The 24,365-nt window shown below is 37.0% G+C and overlaps 2 protein-coding genes, 1 non-coding gene and 1 pseudogene across 3 annotated transcripts; 3 read left to right on the top strand and 1 right to left on the bottom strand.

Annotated features, from left to right (window-relative positions):
- The first annotated feature begins 4,821 nt into the window (after positions 1-4,821).
- On the top strand, positions 4,822-5,241 carry LOC142544199 (uncharacterized). The gene has a single exon (XM_075651261.1). The coding sequence runs from the start codon at positions 4,822-4,824 to the stop codon at positions 5,239-5,241; it is 420 nt and encodes a 139-aa protein (XP_075507376.1).
- A 1,562-nt stretch (positions 5,242-6,803) lies between these two features.
- Positions 6,804-7,959, top strand: LOC142544888 (uncharacterized). Its single transcript, XM_075651914.1, has 3 exons — positions 6,804-7,090; positions 7,158-7,230; positions 7,312-7,959. The coding sequence occupies exons 1-3, from the start codon at positions 6,934-6,936 to the stop codon at positions 7,898-7,900; spliced, it is 819 nt and encodes a 272-aa protein (XP_075508029.1). The 5' UTR covers positions 6,804-6,933; the 3' UTR covers positions 7,901-7,959.
- Positions 7,960-8,864: 905 nt separating this feature from the next.
- On the bottom strand, positions 8,865-8,973 carry LOC142547890 (small nucleolar RNA R71). Its single transcript, XR_012820785.1, has one exon. It is a non-coding gene; the product is annotated as a small nucleolar RNA R71 (small nucleolar RNA).
- An 802-nt stretch (positions 8,974-9,775) lies between these two features.
- LOC142544890 (uncharacterized) lies at positions 9,776-23,615 on the top strand (annotated as a pseudogene).
- The last annotated feature ends 750 nt before the right edge of the window (positions 23,616-24,365 follow it).

The raw sequence follows: 24,365 nt of genomic DNA on the forward strand, positions 1-24,365 counted from the left end.
CTTTGCAAGTGTACAATTTGTTGCACATCTTTTTCACATTGTTTTGTTGTTGGATCCAGATGTAACAATGATGATACATGCCATGTAATTTCCTTTTCGGTATGTTTCTGTTCTCCCCCTAACATTGGGAAGATTTCCTCATTAAAATGACAATCAGCAAAACGTGCTGTGAACACGTCGCCTGTCTGAGGTTCAAGATATCGAATGATTGATGGACTATCATAACCGATATAAATTCCAACCTTTCTTTGAGGTCCCATTTTCTTTCGTTGCGGTGGTGCAATAGGCACATACACCATACATCCAAAAATTCTCAAATGAGAAATGTCTGGTTCTTTACCAAATGCAAGCTGCAATGGGGAGTATTTATGATATGCACTTGGTCTGATGCGAATTAATGAAGCAGCGTGTAAAATTGCATGTCCCCATATAGAAATAGGGAGCTTTGTTTTCATAATCATTGGTCTAGCAATCATTTGCAGACGTTTAATCAATGATTCAGCCAATCCATTCTGTGTATGTACATGAGCAACAGGATGCTCAACAATGATTCCCATAGACATACAATAATCATTGAAAGTTTGGGAAGTAAATTCACCAGCATTATCAAGTCTAATTTTCTTGATTGTATAATCGGGAAATTGATTCCTCAATTTTATTATTTGAGCAAGTAATCTTGCAAATGCAACATTTCGAGTTGACAATAAACATACATGTGACCATCTGCTGGAGGCATCAATCAATACCATAAAGTATCTGAATGGTCCACATGGTGGATGGATTGGTCCACAAATATCACCCTGAATACGTTCAAGAAACATTGGTGATTCAGTTTGGATTTTGGCTGGTGATGGTCTTATAATAAGTTTTCCAAGAGAACATGCTTTACATTGAAACTTATTATTCTGAAAGATCTTCTGGTCTTTCAGCGGATGACCATGTGTATTTTCTATAATTCTTCGCATCATTGTTGAACCAGGATGTCCCAATCGATCATGCCAATTGGTTAATATTGAAGAATTATCAACTACCATGTTTGATTCAATCGGACTTATATGTGTATAATGCAATCCAGTAGGGAGCATTGATAGTTTTTCAATCACATATTTCTTTCCTGATTTATATGTGATAAGACACATATATTTCTTATTCCCTTCATTCATTGTTTGAGTATCATACCCATGGGAATATATATCATTAAAACTCAACAAATTTTTTTTCGATTGTGGTGAATATAAAGCATCATTGATCAAAAATTTTGTACCATTAGGTAACAAAAATTGTGCTTTACCACATCCTTTAATCAAGTCTACAGGACCTGATATTGTATTCACCGTTGTTTTTGTTGGTTTTAGTTCCAAGAAATATCTTTTATCTCGGAGGATAGTGTGCGTTGTACCACTATCGGGTATGCAAACTTCAGCTTTGCTCATAGCATTTTCCATTTTTTTGAACTTCAAAAAAATATGCAATGAAATAAAATTACTGGCAATATATATTTAAATATAACACATATCATAATAAAACATTATATGGATACATGAAAAATAAATTATTGTACATTTATATTATACCACTATATTGTTCATTTTCAGAGAAATCATTGAGAAAATCTGCAGCATCAATATTGTTCATTTCTATCCCACCAACATATTGATCATTTCCAGAGAAATCATTCATAAAATCACCAGCATCAAAATGAGTTGAATCATTCAAATGGTCACTGCGTTCAGTGAAGTTGGTCTCCTTTTCTTTCCCCTTTAATGATTCTTTATAAAGTTTACAAAGGTGTTCAGGGGCTCGACAAATTTTGGACCAATGTCCTGGAGTACCACATCTGAAACAAGAACTTTCATATCTTTTTGAGTGATTCTCATTAACACTTGTATTCTCATGATGCCTTTTCTGTGGATGGTTTGGGACGCTCTTTTGAGATGAATTATAAAAATAACTATCTCTATTGTTTTCAAAACCACGGCCTCGACCACGACCACGGCCAATTCCACGTCCACGTCCACGTCCACGACCTCGACCTCGACCTCGACCTCGACCAAAACCTTGTCTTTGAATTTGATTTTGGTTTCTAGGTTTAAATTCATTTTTACTTACAGCATTTACTTCTGGAAATGCTGTTGATCCAGTGGGTCGGGACTGATGATTTCTCATTAATAGCTCGTTGTTTTTTTCCGCCACAAGAAGACAGGCGATGAGTTCAGAATATCTCGCAAATCCACGTACTCTATATTGTTGCTGTAGAGTAATATTTGATGCATGAAACGTGGAAAATGTTTTTTCAAGCATTTCCGATTCTGTGACCTCATGTCCACAAAATTTTAGCTGCGAGATTATTCGATACATCGCTGAATTATAATCGCTGACTTTCTTAAAATCTTGGAATCTTAACATATTCCATTCATCACGGGCGGTCGGAAGTATAACTTCCCTTATATGTTCAAATCTTTCTTTCAATCCTTTCCACAAAGCCATGGGATCTTTTTCAATTAAATATTCACATTTCAATCCCTCGTCGAGATGTCGACGCAAAAATATAATGGCTTTTGCCTTTTCTTGTGATGTCGATATGCCATTTTCTTTTATTGTCTCACTTAGACCCAATGACTCAAGATGCATTTCTACATCGAGAGTCCATGGCATATAATTTTTTCCCGTGATGTCGAGCGCAACAAATTCGAGCTTTGTCAAATTTGACATAGTGGTACTAAAAAAATTACGATGCATTTTATTGGTTAATGAATACTGCAATACAAAGTAATGGATAAACAACAAGTACAAGCATTTGTAAAAATAAAGAAAACACATGAGGAGGATATTCTCCGATAAATAAAAGACTCGTGAGTATGATAACCAAAATAATTAAAAATAACCTTGAGAAAGCCATCTTCTTTTTTCTTCGAAAATTTAGTGAAGAATAATTTTTAGAGAAGAAGAGAAAGTTGGAGTGATTGAATGTGTTTATGAGATCATATTTATAGGGCAAAAACTAGTCGTTTCGTTACCGTTTATGACCGTTGGTGTATAAAAAAATAAAGGTATGTATTTGTATAATTTTATGGTCATAATATGGTGTATATAATATCGTTTCGTTACCGTTTATGACCGTTGGTGTATAAAAAAATAAAGGTATGTATTTGTATAATTTTATGCTAATAATATGGTGTATATAATATTAGAAATATTTAAATAATTATGTATATCATATCACATTATTATAATGATGTGTCATAAGTTATTTTGTTTAAAAATCTTATAGGCTTTTATACTTGTCGTATCCCTTACCGGGAGTGTGGGATGTCGTCTTAACATCCTCCCACGATTTATAACAAGTTTTTGAAAAATTTATTTTTATTATTAATAATAACATTATATTATATATTAAATATATACACAATAAATAAATAACAGTAAAATAAATATTATTACTTTTGTTACCTTTTTCTTCTGTTTGGAGCTTGGAAAAGGATGGAGGACTTTTAGAGCTTCGTGCTGATAACGTGTTGTGAAAAAGTAAAAATTTATGGTAAAAAATAAAAATCTCAAATTCTCAAAATTTACCAAACTACACATTTTATAATATTTTTCTCTCTACTCAATTGTGATTTTCTTCACAAATGAGAGATCTATTTATAGGAAATCTTTACAAATAATCCAAAAATAAAATACATCATTACCTACATCATCACACACTAATTTTCAATATTTACAACTCCTATTTTCAACATTCAAATATTCAACATTCAAATATTCAATACACACATTTTAAATATATTTTTCAACAATATTAAATATCTATGTTTTTTCAAGTCTTATGGCGATTAATAGTGATTTCGAAAGTTTGTTTTTCATGAAATTTGGTTAATTAAAAAAATTAATTCTTACTTACAAAATTATGATTTTTTTAAAAATATATATATATATATATATATTCTCTCGTGGTTAACTTCATTCCTTGAATTCCCAAAATGCCCTTAAAAGAAATAAATTATCCTTTCACCACACGCATTATTCATTCTTCATTTCTTTCTCACAAATTGGAGTCTTTGGCTCCCCACCTCATGGACTTGGTTTTTTCCAACATTCCAATGAGAAAAAGTAAAAATAAATCTTTTTGAATCTGAATTCATTTACCATATATTGTTTGCTTCAGTCTCCGATCTGGGTTTCGTTCCTTTTTAAACCTCCTTTGCAATTGAAACTGTTCATGCAAGTAGAAAACTTCACCAGGTTATTGGATTTTTATTAGATTCTTGATTGGCCTTGCAATATAATTAAAATGGAAACTTTCAATACGGATGCATTTCGCGGCTGTTTCTTGTGAGGTCATCTTCATTCGGTGTGTTCTCTGTTTTTTTTTCCCTCCTTTTTGAGCATCTGTATTAATCAAAATTTGTTGTAGTTTTGTGGGTTTATGATGAGTTATATTGACTTAATCTTCAATGTTTTTGTTTTACTTTTGGTTTACCAAGTGTTTTTGCAAGTGAGGTTGGGCTTTATTGGTGTATAGTAAGTTAATGAATGCCTGTTTGATTTGATTCTCTCTTTTGGGTATTTAGGTGGTTGTAATTTCTTTCTATAGGTGAGAGTAGATGAACCTCAATTACGTTGTTTCGACATAAATAGGATAAACTTTTGTTTGTGTTGATATACTTTCTGTGTTATTGTTCAAACTCACTTTTCTTGGTTATTTCCAGTGGACTTGTGAAATCCATAATTTGGCTGAAGAAGGAAATTTCTTAGAATTTTGTAATGTTGTGTTCTGTCTCGCAGTTTTATTTTGTTTGATTCAAAGATCTGAGTTGAAAAATGGGTAGAGGTAGAAGAAAAGGGAAGAAACAGTCTGTGATTGCTGAAACTCGAAACAAAGGGGATGAGAACTCACCATCGAAGAGAAGAGTTGGAAGGCCACAAAAGCCGTTGAAGGATGAGATCGAGAGTGAAAATGAATATGAGATGTTAAAAGAAGAAGATGGAGGCGGCGAAGACACGAAAAGTTGGGTATCTAGCGAAAGTAGCAAGAACCAAGTTTGTATGGACAGTGGAAGGAAGAGAAAGAGGGCTTCTCAGTTGAAGGAAGATGCGGATTCAGTTAAAGAGGAAAATGGTGTCGTAACCAAGACTAATGCTACCGTCTTGATCAAGACATCAGTTGGGTACAGACAAATCGGGAGCAGAAGGAAAAGTAGGCCAAGGCGGGCTGCTGAAGTTGGCGTCGAGTGCAAATGAAGATTTAATTGATAGTTCATGAAGAAAACTATTGGAATTTGAGGAATAAATCTCTGACATTGTTTATATTTTCAATAAACGGTAAGAATTTACAAGACATAGAAATACAAACATAAAGCTGTTGAAATCTAAACGAGAGAATGCTAGAAATATGCTGGAATGCTTAAAAACTAGTGCTTGAAGATTGAATTTTTAGCAGAGAGTATTTTGCAGATTTTTGCTGAGGTGAGTTGTCTCCTTTTCGTGCTTGCCGATGTCTTTTTCTCCCCCAGCACTATGCCATTTCTCTCCACTCCCCCATGAGCCCACGATCTTTCCCACTACCTTCGCACGATCTTCATTTTTTTCCTCCCACGTTGTGATCGGTTTGAATAGATAAGAATTAATCTGTTATGAGCTTATATAATTTAATTGGGCTTCCATAAAATTGGGCTTCCATAATTAATTATTTTTAGCCCCAAACAATTGCCCCCGCAAGCATTGACCCGTGGGCCAAAATGCTTTTATGTAAGCCAATTCCATTTTGTTTATTTAGAGCGGCCCGCAAGCATTTATCGTGAAGTGGGCTAGCCACTTTGGGCCGAGCCCAATTCTCCGTTGGTTTTCTTCACAGCCGATTTCTTCTCAAATTCAAATCCCCAATTTCGGCCCTTTCTCTTCTTCCCGCTCGGCGCTGTTGCTCATCACTCCCCGCTGTCGCCGGAAGATTATTTTTTCTTTGAACCCGTTCGCGCCTCTTTTGTCATTGTTTCCCCCACGCCGTTGTTGCCGAAGATTTAACGATGGCTCAAGGTTCTTCTCCGGCGCGTCCATCTGAACCGAGCGATGGGAACTCCTCTTCTGTTTCGGCCCTAGCTTCTGCCTCGCCGCCCGTCTCGTTCGCTGGTCCTGCCGCGGTTGCTGAGGGTTTATCATTGATTCGAAGTTCTTCTCCGTCGCCACTCCCTGATTCCAGCGCCGCAAGTTCGTCTCCTTCTCAAGCCAATGTCTCCGCCCCGGCACCTATAGCGTTCGCCGGGTCTGCCACTGGCGTTAATCCTTTCCTCGCCATTGCTGGGTCATTGTTGGGTTTTCCAACGAGCGTTGGGCCGTCGTCTTCCGCAAGGGCGAACGCTCCTCTCGGTTTGGGTCACCATTTAACGGCGGCGGTCACGGCTAGCTTCGAAGTTTCTACGGCTGCCGCTGTTCTTTCCACACGATGTTCAGTGGTCACACCGGCTTTCGGGGAGCCTTTGGCACAATCGACCTCCTTTAGAAGTTCACCACTTTCTACTGCCATGGGTAATCCTTTCTCTTGAACTTTTTTCAATGCTTCTCAATTCCTTGAATATTGTTTGTCATCTTGATTGACTTGCAATTCTATTCCCTGCTTTGTATGATTTTGTATCCGGGAAACCAAAGGATGGACAGTTGGTTTATCTGTATAATTGGGCTAACTCTTTTGACGCCAGGTTTCTGTGGGGAATTATGGATCTGGTATTATTAGGCCATTCATTAGCCTTTGCTTTGTAGGTGCGGTGAATTTTTATGAATATTTCTTGCGTTTATTCAGTGGTTTTTGACCCCAATCAATCTATCGACCCCGGCTTTGTTTCTGTGGTCGCCCCTATTGATTCTGAAAAAGATGGGTATGTGTTGTATTTGTCTTAAGGAAGTGAGGGGAATTGCTTTGTTTATGTCTTATTGGTTTACATGTTGCCAACTGCAACGTCATCCCCACCTCTGACTGCTCTTAATACTCCGACCCCATCTTCGGTAAAAGTTGTCCCATCTGCATCAGTTACCATACCAGCCTCGATTCTTACCTCGGTGATGAATACTCCCGTGATTCACTCTTCTATGGCATCTGGTACGCCCTTGGCTCATAATTCATTTGTTGGATAAAGATGTTTAAGATACCAATGAACTTCGTGTAGGTGTACCTATGGTTAATCAACTTTCACTCGGTTCTGGGATCTCTCACCCGTTTGTGGTTGCTGCTAAGGCTGGGTATGGGCCGTTTTTTATGCATGATTGTCTGTTTGCTTCTTGTATTGTAGCGTTCTTATCTATCTGTTATTCGGATTGCAGGACCAAAGCTGCGAATTTCCTTGCCTCTGCTACTATTGGACCTATCCGACATCCTTCATATCCAGCCAATCAATTCCCCCCACCGGTCCATCAATTGTTCTTCCCCCTGCCTTCGCTACACCCTAGGGATTTGTTGCTCTCCCGACCTTTACTCCCTCATAGCGAACCATCCCAATTCAAGTCGTGGCCACGGGTTTCTGATTGTTGGATTGAATGGATAGACCGTTTGGAACCCCACTTTGGACGGCAGTGGCGCCATCAGGGATTATGGCCCCTGGTCATGGTTTCTAAGGTGAAGATAACCAGGCAGTCCATTCTATTCGATTTCATCCTTAGGTTTTGGTCCCCCTCATGTAATGTCTTCATCCTTCCTTTTGGCCCATTATCCATAACCCTTTATGACATATCCTTGCTCTTGGGGTTGCCTGTGCTGGGGGCGGATTCCCCTTATTTCATCGATGACTTTGCCGCTCCTGCTTTGGCCCATACTCGCTACTGCTATCCGTCTTATAGGGCTGTGGTCAAAGAGTGGTTCTCTCATCCCGGTATCCCCTCTAAGTTGAGCACACCATGTTCCTTTGGGTGTTGATTTGCCAATATATATTTTGCCCTTCGTCTGGCAAACCTTCTTCTGAATATTTACCTTTGGCGTGTGATAAAGATAAAAAATTGTATATTAATTAAATTTTTTATAATATAAATATATAGTTTTTGTTTTATTAAATGTTTAAATATTATATGTTTTATAATAAATTGTATAAAATATAAATTGTTGTGTAATTATAAGTTTTTACTATTTTTTTTACAAGTTCGATAAAACAAAAATAAACTTGCCGTTGCAAATGAGATTAAGATGATTCTTGGACCTGTAGAAAGTTGATGTTAATATCTACAATATTGGTGGCAAGCATGATATAAAAATCTTCTCACAAGTGTGATCAAATTACGCAACAAGTTTTTGGCGCCGTTGCCGGGGAAGTATAATTTAATTTCAAGTCTATTTAATTTTGTTTATATTTTATTTTTTTATTTGAATTTTTATTGCTTTTTTGTGTTTTTATTCTTTTGCATTTGCATTTGGTCACGTACACTTAGTGGTCGACTCATTCGAAATAACCCTTTATTTTTACAAAACATGGCGGAAGAACTCATCCAAGAAAATGAAGATGAAATTCAATCTCAACATGATCATGATAGACGAAGAACACTTAGAGATCACATGAATCCTACACGTACTAGTGCACCTTCATGTCTAGTTTTTCCCCCTGATGCATCTCATTTCAATTTTAAGCCTGGTATTATCCAACTTTTACCCAATTTTCATGGCTTAGATTATGAAAATCCATACATGCATTTACGAGAGTTTGAAGAAGTGTGCAACACATATAATGATCTAAATTGTAGCATGAACACCATTCGACTTAAGCTTTTTCCTTTTTCTTTAAAAGATAAAGCTAAAACTTGGCTACAAAATCTTAGATCGAGATCCATTCGAACTTAGGATGAATTGCAACAACAATTTTTGAAAAAGTTTTTTCCATCTCATAGAACAAATTCTTTCAAAAGGCAAATCATCACTTTCACTCAAAAACAAGGAGAAACGTTTTATCAGTGTTGGGATAGATACAAAGAATTGCTTAATCTTTGTCCACATCATGGTTTTGAAATTTGGAGAGTTGTTTCTCTATTTTATGAAGGCTTAACACCTAAAGATAGGCAAATGGTTGAATTTATGTGTAATGGAACATTTGAAGATAAAGATCCAAATGAGGCAATTGAGTATCTCGATTCATTAGCTGAAAATGCTCAAAATTGGGACACTATAGGTACAATCGAACCATCAAACAAGATTCAATCTCCCACATCTGGTGGAGGTATGTACACCCTCAAAGATGGACATGATCTTCAAGCTAGATTTACCTCTTTGGCAAGAAAAGTTGAGGCACTTGAATTGAAAAAAAATGGTCAATTAAAAGTTATTCAAGAAATTGCGTGTCACATCTGTGATACAAGTGATCATTCTATAAAAGATTGTCCCACTTTGCCCTCTTTTAAAGAATGTCTCCATGAACAAGTCAATGTTTTGAACAATTTCAAAAGGCCAAATTTTGAACCATTTTCTCAAAATTACAATCCAGGTTGGCGAAATCATTCAAATTTTAGTTGGAAGAATGATAATGCTGCACAATTTTCGCAACCACATTTTCAAAATCAACAAAATTTTCAAAATTATGCACCTTATGTTCCTCCACCTAAAAGGAATTTGGAAGATTTATTGAATTCTTTCATTGCAAAGCAAGAGTCTATAAATACTCAAACTGCTCAAACCATGACAGATTTGAAAGATACTCCTGCTAAATTTGCATCTGCACTTAATGTTCATGAAAAAGGTAAATTTCCTTCACAACCACAGCCTAATCCCAAGGATCATCATTCACAAACTGGAACTTCTGGAACTCAACCGATGGATCAGGTAAAATCTGTTATTACCTTCGAAGTGGTAAGGTTGTGGAAAAATCCATTCCCGAACCTTGTGAAGATGATGATAAATCAACTCCAAAGGGTAAGGATGTGGAACCCACAACTTGCGAAGAGGAGGATCAACAGACAGTGTCACCACCATTCCCTCATGCATTGAAAAATACAAAAAAATCAAATTTGAATTCTGATATATATGATATTTTGAAACAAGTAAAAGTTAATATTCCTTTAGTAGATGCAATAAAACAGGTACCATCATATGCCAAATTTTTGAAAGACTTGTGCACTGTGAAAAGAAAATTGAATGTGAAAAGAAAGCATTTTTAGCCGAACAAGTAAGTGCAATCATTCAAAATAATAATACTTTGAAATACAAAGATCCTGATTGTCCTACTATTTCATGTATTATTGGAGAACGAAAGATTAAAAAAGCCTTGCTTGATCTTGGAGCTAGTGTGAATTTACTTCCATATTCAGTTTATCAAGAACTCAATCTAGGCGAGTTAAAATCTACTTCGGTAACACTTTTACTTGCCGATAGATCTGTTAAAGTGCCAAGAGGTATGGTAGAAGACGTGTTTGTCCAAGTTGATAACTTTGTATATCCTGTTGATTTCATAGTTTTAGATACACAACCTATCGAAGCTTGTAATGCAATTCCTGTAATCCTGGGTCGTCCATTTTTAGCAACTTCTAATGCTCTTATAAATTGCAGGAATGGAATAATGAAGTTGTCATTTGGTAACATGACCTTGGAGCTAAATGTTTTTAATCTTTGTAAGCAACCACATGACAAAGGAGATGAAAGTGAAGATGAAAATCTTATTGAAACTCTTGTGGAAGAAAACATTCAAGAAGGGAGTACTCGTGATCAATTAGATATTTGTTCAATTGAAACTGTTAAAGAAAATATTGAAATTGATCTTGATGATTTTATCAGGTATCACTCGTTATCAGGATCAGAGAAAGAATTTGATGCAAAATATGATAACAAAGACGAACTACCCATATTGGAGTTAAGACCATTGCCAGAAGAATTGAAGTATGCATTTCTTGGAGAAGATGAAACATATCCTGTGGTAATTTCTTCCAAACTAGCAAGTGATCAAGAAGCTAAATTAGTTGATATGCTTAAAAGATATAAAAATGCAATTGGTTGGACACTAAAAGATCTCAAGAGCATTAATCCACTAATTTGCACTCACAAAATTCACTTAGAAGAAAATGCAAAAACATCTCAACAACCACAAAGGAGATTAAATCCACACATGAAAGATGTTGTGAAAACTGAAGTTCTCAAACTACTTGATGTTGGGATTATCTACCCTATTTCTGATAGTAAGTGGGTAAACCCAACACAAATAGTTCCAAAAAAATCTGGCATCACAGTGATAAAAAATGAAAAAGGTGAATTGTTAACAAGTCGAGTCCCCTCTAGTTGGCGGATGTGTATTGATTATAGAAAATTAAATGACGCCACTAGAAAAGATCATTTTCCATTATCATTTTTGGATCAAATTTCAGAAAGAGTAGCAGGTCATCCATACTACTGTTTTCTTGATGGATATTCAGGTTATTATCAAATTCTCATTGCACTCGAAATCAAGATAAAACTACATTCACATGTCCTTTTGAAACATTTGCATTTAGAAAGATGCCATTTGTATTATGCAATGCCCCAGCAACATTTCAAAGATGTATGCTAAGCATTTTTAGCGACATGATTGAAAATTGTTTGGAGATTTTCATGGATGATTTAACTATTTTTGGAAATACATTTGATAATTGTCTTGAAAATTTGGAAAAAGTTTTATAAAGATGCGAGGAAAAAGGTCTTATTTTAAATTGGGAAAAATGCCATTACATGATTACTTCTGGGATTGTTCTGGGACATGTCGTGTCATCTCATGGAATTGAAGTTGATAAAGCCAAAGTTGATGTCATTGCCAATTTACCCCCTCCAAAAATCATTAAAGAAATTCGCTCATTTTTGGGACATGCTGGATTTTATAGGAGGTTTATAAAGGACTTTAGTTCAATTTCTAAACTCATTTGTAACCTATTAACAAAAGACACTGCATTTGAGTGGACTCAAGAATGTCAAAATGCTTTTGATAAAATCATTCGACATTTAACATCAGCTCCTATCATGCAACCTCCTGATTGGTCTTTACCATTTGAAATCATGTGCGATGCGAGTGATTATGCAGTCGGTGCAGTACTAGGTCAAAGAAGAAACGGTAAGCCTTACGTGATATATTATGCAAGTAGAACTTTAAACAATGCTCAAATGAATTACTCCACAACTGAAAAAGAACTACTTGCTGTAATATTTGCATTAGATAAATTTCGTTCTTATTTGATTGGATCAATGACTATTGTGTTTACTGATCATTCTGCTATTAGATATTTGTTGACCAAACAGGATGTAAAGCCACGACTGATACGATGGATTTTGTTGCTCCAAGAATTTGACATTGTGATCAAAGATAAAAAAGGAACCGAGAATGTCGTAGCCGATCATTTATCGAGACTAGTAACATGATCATCTTGTGAAATGACACCAATTAACGATAATTTTCCTGATGAACATCTATTTTCAGTTACTTACTACACCTTGGTTTGCTAACATAGTAAATTTTCTTGTGACAGGAAAAATGCCACCGCAATGGAGTTCCCAAGATAAAAGAAAATTTTTGAATGAGGTAAAAAACTTTTATTGGGATGATCCGTATCTGTTCAAATATTGTCCAGATCAAATTTTTCGACGTTGCATACCTGACAATGAGGTAAGTAGTGTCATTAAATTTTGTTATTCAGCATGCGGAGGACATTTTTCTTCAAAGAAAACGGCTGCAAAAATCTTGTAGTGTGGATTTTATTGGCACACTTTGTTTAAAGACACCCACGAAATCTGCAAGATCTGTGAAAATTGTCAATAATTGGGTGCGATTTCAAAAAGAAACATGATGCCTTTGAATCCTATTATTGAAATTGAAATCTTTGACTGTTGGGGAATTGATTTTATGAGACTTTTTCCACCGTCGTTTGGATACTTGTATATTTTAGTTGCGGTTGATTATGTTTCCAAATGGATAGAGGTAATTCCATGTCGAACAAATGATCATAAAATTTTTGAAAGAAAATATTTTTAGTAGATTTGGAATTCCTCGAGCCATGATAAGTGATGGAGGAACTCACTTTGTTAATAAATCATTTGCTTCATTAATGAAAAAATATGGTATTACTCACAAAGTAACTACTTGTGGGGACCCGAACCTAATTCATCTTCTTAATCATTATTAAGAGTCAATGTAACAATTAAGAAATGTGGGACATAAATTTTTTTTTTTTAAATAACAACTGTGGAAACGTAATAGTAATCTATCTGATATACATATCCATACCAAAGTATAAATCTTGGACAACATATATTCATCTCAAACTAGAATTCAGTCACTACATCAGGTACTGAAAACCAAACTATTCTAAGCCCGGATCTCCACGCTAATTCTGAATCTCTCATCTTCTTCCTGATCCCGATCCTGTCCCACCTGTTGTCAGGCACACATACAAACAAGACAACAACCGGATAACTCCGGTGAGAACATAATCCCAGTATAAATCAACGAACATACAATCATATAAAAGCATATATAAAGCATGAAATACATATCCATAACATGTATTAAGTTCTGAAACATGAAATGATATCACACTGTAAATTACTCGTGACTCATCATCTTAGACTCGACTCATTTCTAATCTACGGATCCTGGTTTCTGGACATTGTCTCATGTATCGAATCTCAGCGATAGGAATGAATCAACCCCTAAGCGATATCGATATAACTAAACGTCCAGTGTCTTGGCGAATCAGCTGAAGACTTGGCGAATCAGCCAAAGACTAGGCGAATCAACCTATGACTCAATACACGCTTTGTCTGTGAATCAATAGACCACACATATCAATTTCATAATTGCAGATATCAATGCAATAAAATAAAGTATGTGATTTAGGGAAACTCAAGTCAAATCGAACTCGAGTTGTGCAATCCCGAATCAACATTGATTTATACCTTTCTGACTCTGTCGAAGTCTCGGATTCAATGCCTGTCAATACTCAATCTGACAATGACAATAACGAGGAATACAATATCAATACCTCCCTTACTCAATACTGGATATAATCAGGACTGAATCAAATTCTGTTTCAACAGCATAACTGTACAATCTCAATATACCCATCAATACAACTCAACATATATCGATTCTCACAACTCAAACTCCATATGATACAATTCTGATTATCACATCTCAATCAATTCCATTCAGAAAACCATAACAATTTCATACGGTATCCGTTCTTCAATCCGGTTTTGATTATACGTTGTTTAACATATCAGAAACACCATATATGAATCATATCCGATTCTGACAATATCATAATTTCAAATCACATCAGAAACGTACAAAACTTACGTCAGTATGAAGCCTGCGTCGATAGGAACACAGTACCGAAGTCGGATTTAAAATCGAATGGACGGATTTCTCGCAAAATGAATTCTAATATCCGAAAGCTTGTAATTCTCTCTATAGCCTCGTTTCCTTCCCTTGTCATCTGATAGAGTTGAGGTTCTCGTTATATATATATATATATTGCATGTTCAAGGGGCAAGTGGCTCATCTCTTTGAGCAGCACGTCTCGCGCATATGCGCGACATCACTTGGCGCATATGCGCGAGACAATATGTCTCAGGCGCGTGTCTTCACAGTAGCTCGCGCATATGCGCGCCCTCATTCAGCGCATATGCGCGAGGTCCTTCAAATTTCTTAACAACTCTCGGGTACCCTCGCGCATGTGCGCCATTCCCTGTCGCACATATGCGCGAGGTGTTCTGCCTATTCCGCACATATGCGCCCGGTCTGGTTGCATATGCTCATTCCTCGCACAAAATTCCACTCTTCTTTTAGTCTATCCCGGTCTGATCTGTTTTGTCTATAATCATATCACAATTATCAACAATTCATATCGGATTACAGTAATCCAAATTTCGGGCATTACATTTCTCGCCACTAAGATCTGATTTCGTCCCCGAAATCACAGGCAATAAATTATAATAGAAAGAAATGTATAACAGAAGCTGAATAAAAAATTCACATCAGTGAAATAACTCTGAGAACCTCTGTCTCATATCTGACTCAGTCTCCCAGGTAGCTTCTTCAAGGCTATGACGACTCCACTGAACTTTCACAAGCGGAATAGTCTTCGTTCTGAGCTGCTTTTCCTTCCGATCAAGAATATGAATCGGCCTTTCAAAATAGCTCAATGTCTCATCAAGTTCGGCCTCGTCGGGCTGAATAATATGTGAAGCATCAGGAAGATATTTCCTCAATAAAGATACATGAAAGACATCATGTATTCCAGATAATGAAGGCGGTAGGGAGAGTCGATAGGCATGATCTCCTATCTTCTCGAGAATCTCATACGGCCCAATTTATCGTGGAGACAGTTTCCCTTTCTTGTCCAAATCTGACAACTCCTCGGAAAGGTGAAATTTTCAAAAATACTCGGTCTCCTGCCTCAAATACCAATGCTCTACGTCAAACATTGGCATATTTGGCCTGTCTGTCTTGAGCTGCCTTCATTCTTTTCTGTATCAACTTCACTTTCTCAGTCATTTCTCTGATCATGTCAGGTCCAATCTCAGGAACCTTAGAGATATCATCCCAATAAAGAGGGGATCGGCACTTCTTCCCGTACAACGCCTCAAAAGGAGCCATCTCAATATTCGTCTGATAGCTGTTGTTGTACGAAAACTCACAAAGTGGCAATGCATCTTGCCAATTAGTGCTAAAATCAAGCATTATGGCTCTCAGCATATCTTCCAGTGTCTGGATAGTCCGCTCTGACTGTCCGTCGGTCTGTGGATGATATGCGGTACTCAGATGCAACTTCGTACCTAGAGCCTGCTGCAAACTCTGCCAGAAGTGCGAAGTAAACCGAGGGTCACGGTCTGAAACAATCGACTTCGGCACTCCGTGCAATCTGACCACCTCTCTGACATAAATCTCAGCCATCTGGTCATGTCGGTACGTCATTTTGTACGGAATAAAGCATGCGGATTTGGTCAATCTATCAATCACGACCCAAATCGCATCACAACCTCGGGAGGATCTCGGTAAGTTTCGTCACGAAGCCCATGGAAATGTGATCCCATTTCCATTCAGGAATAGATAAACTCTGTAACAGTCCTCCTAGGTTTCTTTCTTTCAGCTTTCACATGTTGGCAATTCAGACATTTGGATACAAATTCAGCAATATCAGCTTTCATATGTTCCACCAAAACTGTCTTTTCGAAATCATTATACATCTTTCTGCCACCAGGATGAATACTGAATCGACTGCTATGTGCTTCTGACAATATCTGTCGTTTCAAATCGGAAACATTCGGCACAACAAGACGATTATTCACATATAGTACACTATCACGTACTTGATACTCAGATCAATGCCCTGCTCTGACCACGGAAACTGAATTCTGCACATTCTGATCACTTTTCTGAGCCTCTTTAATTCTCAACATCAGCTCTGGTTCAACTTCAACGGCATACAATCGTAATGGCCTACAATATGTCTCAAATACCAATCCAGACAAACAGCAGTCTTCGATCAAATGTGAAACACCAATCGTCGATAAGGATAAAGAACATACCTTTCGACTCAGTGCATCAGCTGCTGCATTCGACTTTCCTGGATGGTACTTGATCTCACAATCAAAATCTTTAAGAAAATCAAGCCATCTTCGCTGTCTCATATTCAATTCTGATTGTGAAAATAGATATTTCAGGCTTTTATGATCAGAATAAATCTCAAACTTCTCACCGTACAGGTAGTGTCGCCATATCTTTAATGCAAAGACGATGGCAGCCAATTCAAGATCATGAATTGGGTAGCGAGTCTCGTGTGGCTTCAACTGTCGTGAAGTATAAGTGATAACATGGCCTCGCTGCATCAATACGCATCCCAATCCCCTGTGAGAAGCGTCACAATAAACAACAAAATCACCAGTACCTGAGGGGATAGTCAGTATCGGAGCACTAATCAGTCTTTTCTTCAATTCCAGAAAACTGGACTCACAGTCTTCTGACCAAACAAATGGTGCATTCTTATGAGTCAACTGCGTAATCGGTTTAGCAATACTCGAGAAATCTTTAATAAATCGTCGGTAATATCCTGCCAAACCCATAAAACTGCGTATCTCTGGCACAGAGGTCGGTCTTGGCCAACTGATCACAGCCTCAACCTTACTAGGATCAACAGAAATCCCATCTCCAGATATAATATGTCCCAGAAATACAACCTGTCTCAGCCAAAATTCACATTTTGACAATTCGCATACAATTTCTCAGCCCTCAGAATTTTCAACACAGTTCTCAAATGTTCGGCATGCTCAATCATATTCTTTGAATAAATCAAAATATCATCAATGAATATAATCACAAAATCATCGAGATATTTCTGAAAGATACGGTTCATCAGACCCATAAATACAGCTGGAGCATTCGTTAAACCAAACGGCATGACAATAAACTCATAATGTCCATACCTGTTTCTGAACGCTGTCTTCGAGATATCAGAGTCCCTGACTCTCAGCTGATGATATCCAGATCTCAGATCGATCTTGGAATATACAGAAGAATCTTGCAACTGATCAAATAAATCATCAATACGAGGCAAAGGGTATTTGTTCTTTACCGTTGCCTTATTCAGTTGCCGGTAATCGATACAGAGTCTCATCGAACCGTCTTTTTTTCTCACAAACAGTACTGGAGCAGCCCCAAGGAGACACACTCGGTCTAATATACCCCTTGGCCAGTAAATCCTCTAACTGTTCTTTCAACTCTTTCAACTCAATCTGTGCCATTTTGTACGGAGCCCTCGAAATCGGAACTGTACCTGGCATCAACACAATGCTGAAGTCTATCTCTCGAATTGGAGGCAAACCAGGGAATCTCATCTGGGAAGACATCAGCGAACTCACATACCACTGGCAAATCGGCCAATGATGGACTCGATTTCAGTACATCAACTGAATAAACAAGGAATCTCTCCGCTCTTTTCTGCAATAATCGAGTCATATTCATAGCAGATATTAAAGGAATTCTGGCTCGAGAACCCTTACCGTAGAATTTCCACTCATCAGCCATCTCAGGTCTGAATCTTACAATCTTGTGGAAACAATCAACGGTAGCCCTGTACTTGGTCAGCATATCGATACCGATAATACCATCAAAGTCAGACAACCCAAGTACGATACAATCTAACTCAATCTCATTTCCGTCATACTGTAGCATACAATGTTTCACAGAATTCACCGATATCAAACCTGTCCCCAAAGGAGAAGAGACAGACACTACAGACGATAATGACTCAACAGGCAATGCATGACTCAATGCAAATCTCTCAGAAATAAACGTATGAGAAGCACCAGTATCAATCAATACATAAGCAGGGTAACCACATAAAGAACAGTTACCTGCAACGACGTCATCTAGTGCTTCCTGAGCTTGCTCCTCCGTCAAAGAAAATACTCGGGCCTGCTGTCTCGGAGGCTGGCTAACTGTCTGGCTTCCTCCTGGCCTCTGTTGTGACTGAGATGGTGCTGGCTGAAATGAATGAACAGCAGTTGATCATCTATCAGTCTGTGCTGTTGATCCCGATGATTCGGCTCCCTGGGATCTTTGGGAACCTCTCTGTGGACATACTCTGGCAAAATATCCCTGCTGTCTGCAGATGTGGCAACTACCAAGCACTTTTTGGCATTGCTCTGTGGGATGTCTCCCTCCGCAAGTTCTACAGTAAGCTCCGGTATAACTCTGTTTGGAACCACTGGAGCTAGAAGAACTGCTTGCCAGACTTCTTAAACTGTTTACCTCTGGCCTTCAGAAACTCTTTCTTTCCACCACTGCTACTGCCACTTTCAAATCGGGGAGGTTGTTGCTGTGGTCTCGGTGCTGGGGCAACATACAAAGCTCCCTTCTGTCTCATCAGACCAGCCTCAGCTCCTTTAGCTCGATTCAGAGCATCAGTGAAGTTGTTCGGTCGCCCAGTGTTCACCAATGTAAAAATCTCGGGGTTCAACCCATTGATGAACTGATCAGCAATAGCTTCCTCATTCTCGGCCACGTGTGGAGCAAATCGTAGCAGTGTAGAGAACTTGGTCACATATTCCTCGATTTTTAGCTGACCCTGTCTTAAGTTTTCAAATTCTGCTCCCTTATCTTTCCTGTACGACACTGGAAAGAATCTCTGATAAAACTCAGTTCTAAATATATTCCAGGTGATAACTGTACCTCGATGCTCCAAGGCCCGCTTTGTTGTAATCCACCAGTTCTTTGCAACATCATGCAACTGGTGCCCAATAAGTTTCACTCTCCGCTCATCAGTGTAATCCAAGGACTCAAACAGCATTTCAATGTCGTCTAACCAACTCTCGCAATCAACGGAAGTCTCGGTACCCTTCAGAGTCGGTGGATAGAATGACTGAAATCTCTTCAACAATGTTTCCATCGGTGTTGCTGTTACATCCATTGTAGGATTCGAAGTGCTACCCTGTTCTGGTACTCTTCGGGGAGGCATATCTGATTATAAAAGGGTTAGCAACCAAATACCACAAATCTGTTTCAGTCCTCCTCCGGATCATCTTACTACTGATCAAGAATCGGTTTTGATTTATTCTCAATAACACATGTTCTCAAATCAAGTCAGATAAACAGATAAACATGCATTATAAAGAAGTAAAACACGCTAGCAATCAAAAGCAGGAAAGAAAACTCAATCTACCCCGCTCACTAGCTCCTATCTCAATCTAAAGGATCTATCGCTCTGATACCACCTGCTGTGGGGACCCGAACCTAATTCATCTTCTTAATCATTATTAAGAGTCAATGTAACAATTAAGAAATGTGGGAAATAAATTTTTTTTTTTAAATAACAACTGTGGAAACATAATAGTAATCTATCTGATAAACATATCCATACCAAAGTATAAATCTTGGACAACATATATTCATCTCAAACTAGAATTCAGTCACTACATCAGGTACTGAAAACCAAACTATTCTAAGCCCGGATCTCCACGCTAATTCTGAATCTCTCATCTTTTTCCTGAATCCCGATCATGTCCCACCTGTTGTCAGGCACACATACAAACAAGACAACAGCCCTATAACTCCGGTGAGAACATAATCTCAGTATAAATCAACGAACATGCAATCATATAAAAGCATATATAAAGCATGAAATACATATCCATAACATGTATTAAGTTCTGAAACATGAAATGATATCACACTGTAAATTACTCGTGACTCATCATCTCAGACTCGACTCATTTCTAATCTATGGATCCCGGTTTCTGGACATTGTCTCATGTATCGAATCTCAGCGATAGGAATGAATCAACCCCTAAGCGACATCGATATAACTAAACGTTCAGTGTCTTGGCGAATCAGTCGAAGACTTGGCGAATCAGCCAAAGACTCAATACACGCTCTGTCTATGAATCAATAGACCACACATATCAATTTCATAATTGCAGATATCAATGCAATAAAATAAAGTATGTGATTTAGGGAAACTCAAGTCAAATCGAACTCGAGTTGTGCAATCCCGAATCAACATTGATTTATACCTTTCTGACTCTGTCGAAGTCTCGGATTCAATGCCTGTCAATACTGAATCTGGCAATGACAATAACGAGGAATACGATATCAATACCTCCCTCACTCAATACTGGATATAATCAGGACTGAATCAAATTCTGTTTTAACAGCATAACTGTACAATCTCAATATACCCAGCAATACAACTCAACATATATCGATTCTCACAACTCAAACTCCATATGATACAATTCTGATATCACATCTCAATCAATTCCATTCAGAAAACCATAACAATTTCATACGGTATCCGTTCTTCAATCCGGTTTTGATTATACGTTGTTTAACATATCAGAAACACCATATATGAATCATATCCGATTCTGACAATATCATAATTTCAAATCACATCAGAAACGTACAAAACTTACGTCAGTATGAAGCCTGCGTCGATAGGAACACAGTACCGAAATCGGATTCAAAATCGAACGGGTGGATTTCTCGCAAAATGAATTCTAATATCCGAAAGCTTGTAATTCTCTCTATAGCCTCGTTTCCTTCCCTTGTCATCTGATAGAGTTGAGGTGCTCGTTATATATATATATATTGCATGTTCAAGGGGCAAGTGGCTCATCTCTTTGAGCAGCACGTCTCGCGCATATGCGCGACATCACTCGGCGCATATGCGCGAGACAATATGTCTCGGCGCGTGTCTTCACAGTAGCTCGCGCATATGCGCGCCCTCATTCGGCGCATATGCGCGAAGTCCTTCAAATTTATTCACAACTCTCGGGTACCCTCGCGCATGTGCGCCATTCCCTGTCGCGCATATGCGCGAGGTGTTCTGCCTATTCCGCGCATATGCGCCCGGTCTGATTGCGCATATGCGCGAGGCTCATTTCTCGCACAAAATTCCACTATTCTTTTAGGCTATTCCGGTCTGATCTGTTTCGTCTATAATCATATCACAATTATCAACAATTCATATCGGATTACAGTAATCCAAATTTCGGGCATTACACTGCTCCTTATCATCCTAAAACAAATGGACAAGTTAAATTAGCTAATAGGGAGATAAAGAAAATTTTGAAAAAAACTGTTAACTCAAATAGAAAAGATTGGTCTCTGCGACTTAATGATGCACTTTGGGCATATCGAACATCTTTTAAAACATCATTGAATATGTCTCCCTATAGGTTGGTTTACGGAAAACATTGTCATTTGCCTGTGGAATTGGAACATAAAGCTTATTGGGCGATCAAAACTTTTAATTCAAGCATGGATGATTGCAACAAATTGCGCAAATTGCAACTTAATGAACTTGATGAACTCAGAAATGATGCGTATGAGAATTCAAGAATTTATAAAACAAAAATCAAATCATTTCATGATAAAACAATTCTTAGAAAATCTTTTGAGATTGAAAAATAAGTTTTGCTTTATAATTCTCGACTTCACATATTCCCAGGAAAATTACGATCAAGATGGACAGGCCCATATGTTGTAAAGCATGTGTATCCTTATGGAGCTGTGGATATTGAAAATCCTAAAAATGGTGATGTTTTTAAAGTGAATGGACAAAGGCTTAAACCATTTTTGGAAAACGAAATATTTCAGGAAGAGTTTATTTCCCTTTCTGATCCTTAAATTTTTATGTTGCATTTAATTTTGTTTGTTTTTATTTCAGGTTTCCTTAATCTTTTTATTTTCCTGGTTAAATGGTGGATAACGGTACTCCGTGACTCTCATAGTCGGTTAAATCAGTTTCTCACAATTGCGGATTCAAAAAAAAAAAAATCATTTCTTTTCTTTTCAAAATGGATGAAAATCTCTCAAAAATTTGTAAATATTTTCACTCTGTTTCTGAAAATGTTCTAAGAAAAATTTATGCAGGTAGGTGTGAAAGATTGAGATTGTTAATGCAAAAAGGAACTCCAGAAGATATTCGTCTTGTAATAGAAGCTAAGGTCCGATTAGGAGGAGAAGTTCCACAATCATTGCTCATTCGGTATTTGCCTGGATTAGGAAAAAGCACTTATGCGAAAAAACGAAGGGCCAAAAGGTTAGGGGTTTGTCATAAGTGTGCAAGATGGACTTGTGACAACCGATGTAGATCTTTGGGATGTGTTTCCGATAACAGAGAAGATAAAATTGGTTTTATTAAGAATGGGCTGAGTAAGGAGTCTTTAGATAACATCTTATTGACTCTTGAGACGCATTCTAGTGGACATGTGCATATTGAACTTCTCCGTTTATGGAAACAATTTCAACATGAGCGTCATAGTCTTGGGAATCCGACCAAAAAAACCCTGGTTGCCAATTTATAAGAAAATTGGATGGGAAGCATATCCTCGACTCATAGAAGACGTCGAAACCTTTTCTAGAGGTAAAACCAGAGGAAAATTGTGAGCCACAATCACACTACTGTTTATATGCATATGTGTCATTATTATTTTTACTGTTTATTCTGCTTACAGCTATGACCCATAGTTTTGTCATGATAATATATTACCCCTATAAAATCTCTCATCTTTTTCTCTATTTTCGCAGACCAAAAAGAAAGTAAAAACATGGTTGGATCCTCTGCACAAACATTGAAAAATATTTGTGTATTTTGTGGGTCGAGTTCTGGAAAAAAATGAAGTATTTGTAGAAGAAGCGGATAAACTTGGAAAGATATTGGCTGAGAGAAAAATTCACTTGGTATATGGGGGAGGTAATATTGAGTTAATGGGATCTGTTTCAACATCTGCTCATCTTGGAGGTAGTCAGATTTTAGGTATTATTCCTACAGATTTAGCTGAAGGAAATATTACAGGTGTTACGAGTGGGGAGGAATTAAAAGTTTCTTCTATGTATGAAAGAATCACCAAAATGATTGAAAATTCTGATGCTTTTATCGCACTACCAGGTGGTTTTGGTACATTAGAAGAAATTTTTCACACTGTTTCTTGGGCACAACTTAATATCCATAATAAACCTGTGGGCTTGCTGAATATCAATAATTATTATGACAGTTTGTTGACATTTCTTGATAAAGCTGTGGAACAGAATTTCATTTAAGAAAATTCACGACGGAAGCTCATCTGTGCTTCGACTGCCGACCAATTAATTGATGATTTGGAAGCTTTTGTTCATAAGCCTGATCTGATCATAAAAAATATCAATTGGTCACAATCAAGCAGTAAGAAAAGAAAATTGGATCATTGATTCAAAAATCGTGGATTGGTTTGCGTTTGTTATCTTCAATAAAATTCTAGGTGATATCTCTTTCATTATGTACTCTTTATTAATAGTTATTTTGATATTAGGGACAATGTCATATTCTGATTAGGGGGGAGAACAAACTTAAAAATTTAAAAAAATTTAAAAAAAAAATTATTTTAAAATTAAAAAATGTTTATATATTTTTTTTAATTTTTGCAAAAATATCATACATTACATGTTTGAAAGGTTTAGATTAGAAATTGTAATAATCTATCTAAGGATGTTTAAATTTTTATTTGAAAAAAAAATAAAAGTCAATTTTAATATTTTGATCACTATAAAAATATGATTTATGAAATCTTTTTGAATGATTAATCATTGTGATAAAATCAGTTATTAAAGTATATGGCCCAAGATATACCTGATAAGAGTGCCTAAAATTTTTAAACTCACACATATTTTGTGAGTGAGTGGAGAGGATTGAGAAAACAGCTTGCGAGCCTTTATCGATCATCAGAGAGGCTATTTATTGTTTAGATCTTGTGTTCTTATTTTGAAAAAAAATTGATATTTCCTGAAAAAAAAGGAAAAAAAAAGAAAGATGTTGAAGATCTATATAATTTTTAAGTTACATGCTGCGACCCATTTATCTCTCATAAAAATACAAATAAAAAAAGAAAAAAAGAAAAAGAGAGAAAT

The sequence above is a fragment of the Primulina tabacum genome, chromosome 5 (assembly GCF_025594145.1).
Source record: "Primulina tabacum isolate GXHZ01 chromosome 5, ASM2559414v2, whole genome shotgun sequence".
Taxonomy (NCBI): Eukaryota; Viridiplantae; Streptophyta; class Magnoliopsida; order Lamiales; family Gesneriaceae; genus Primulina; species Primulina tabacum.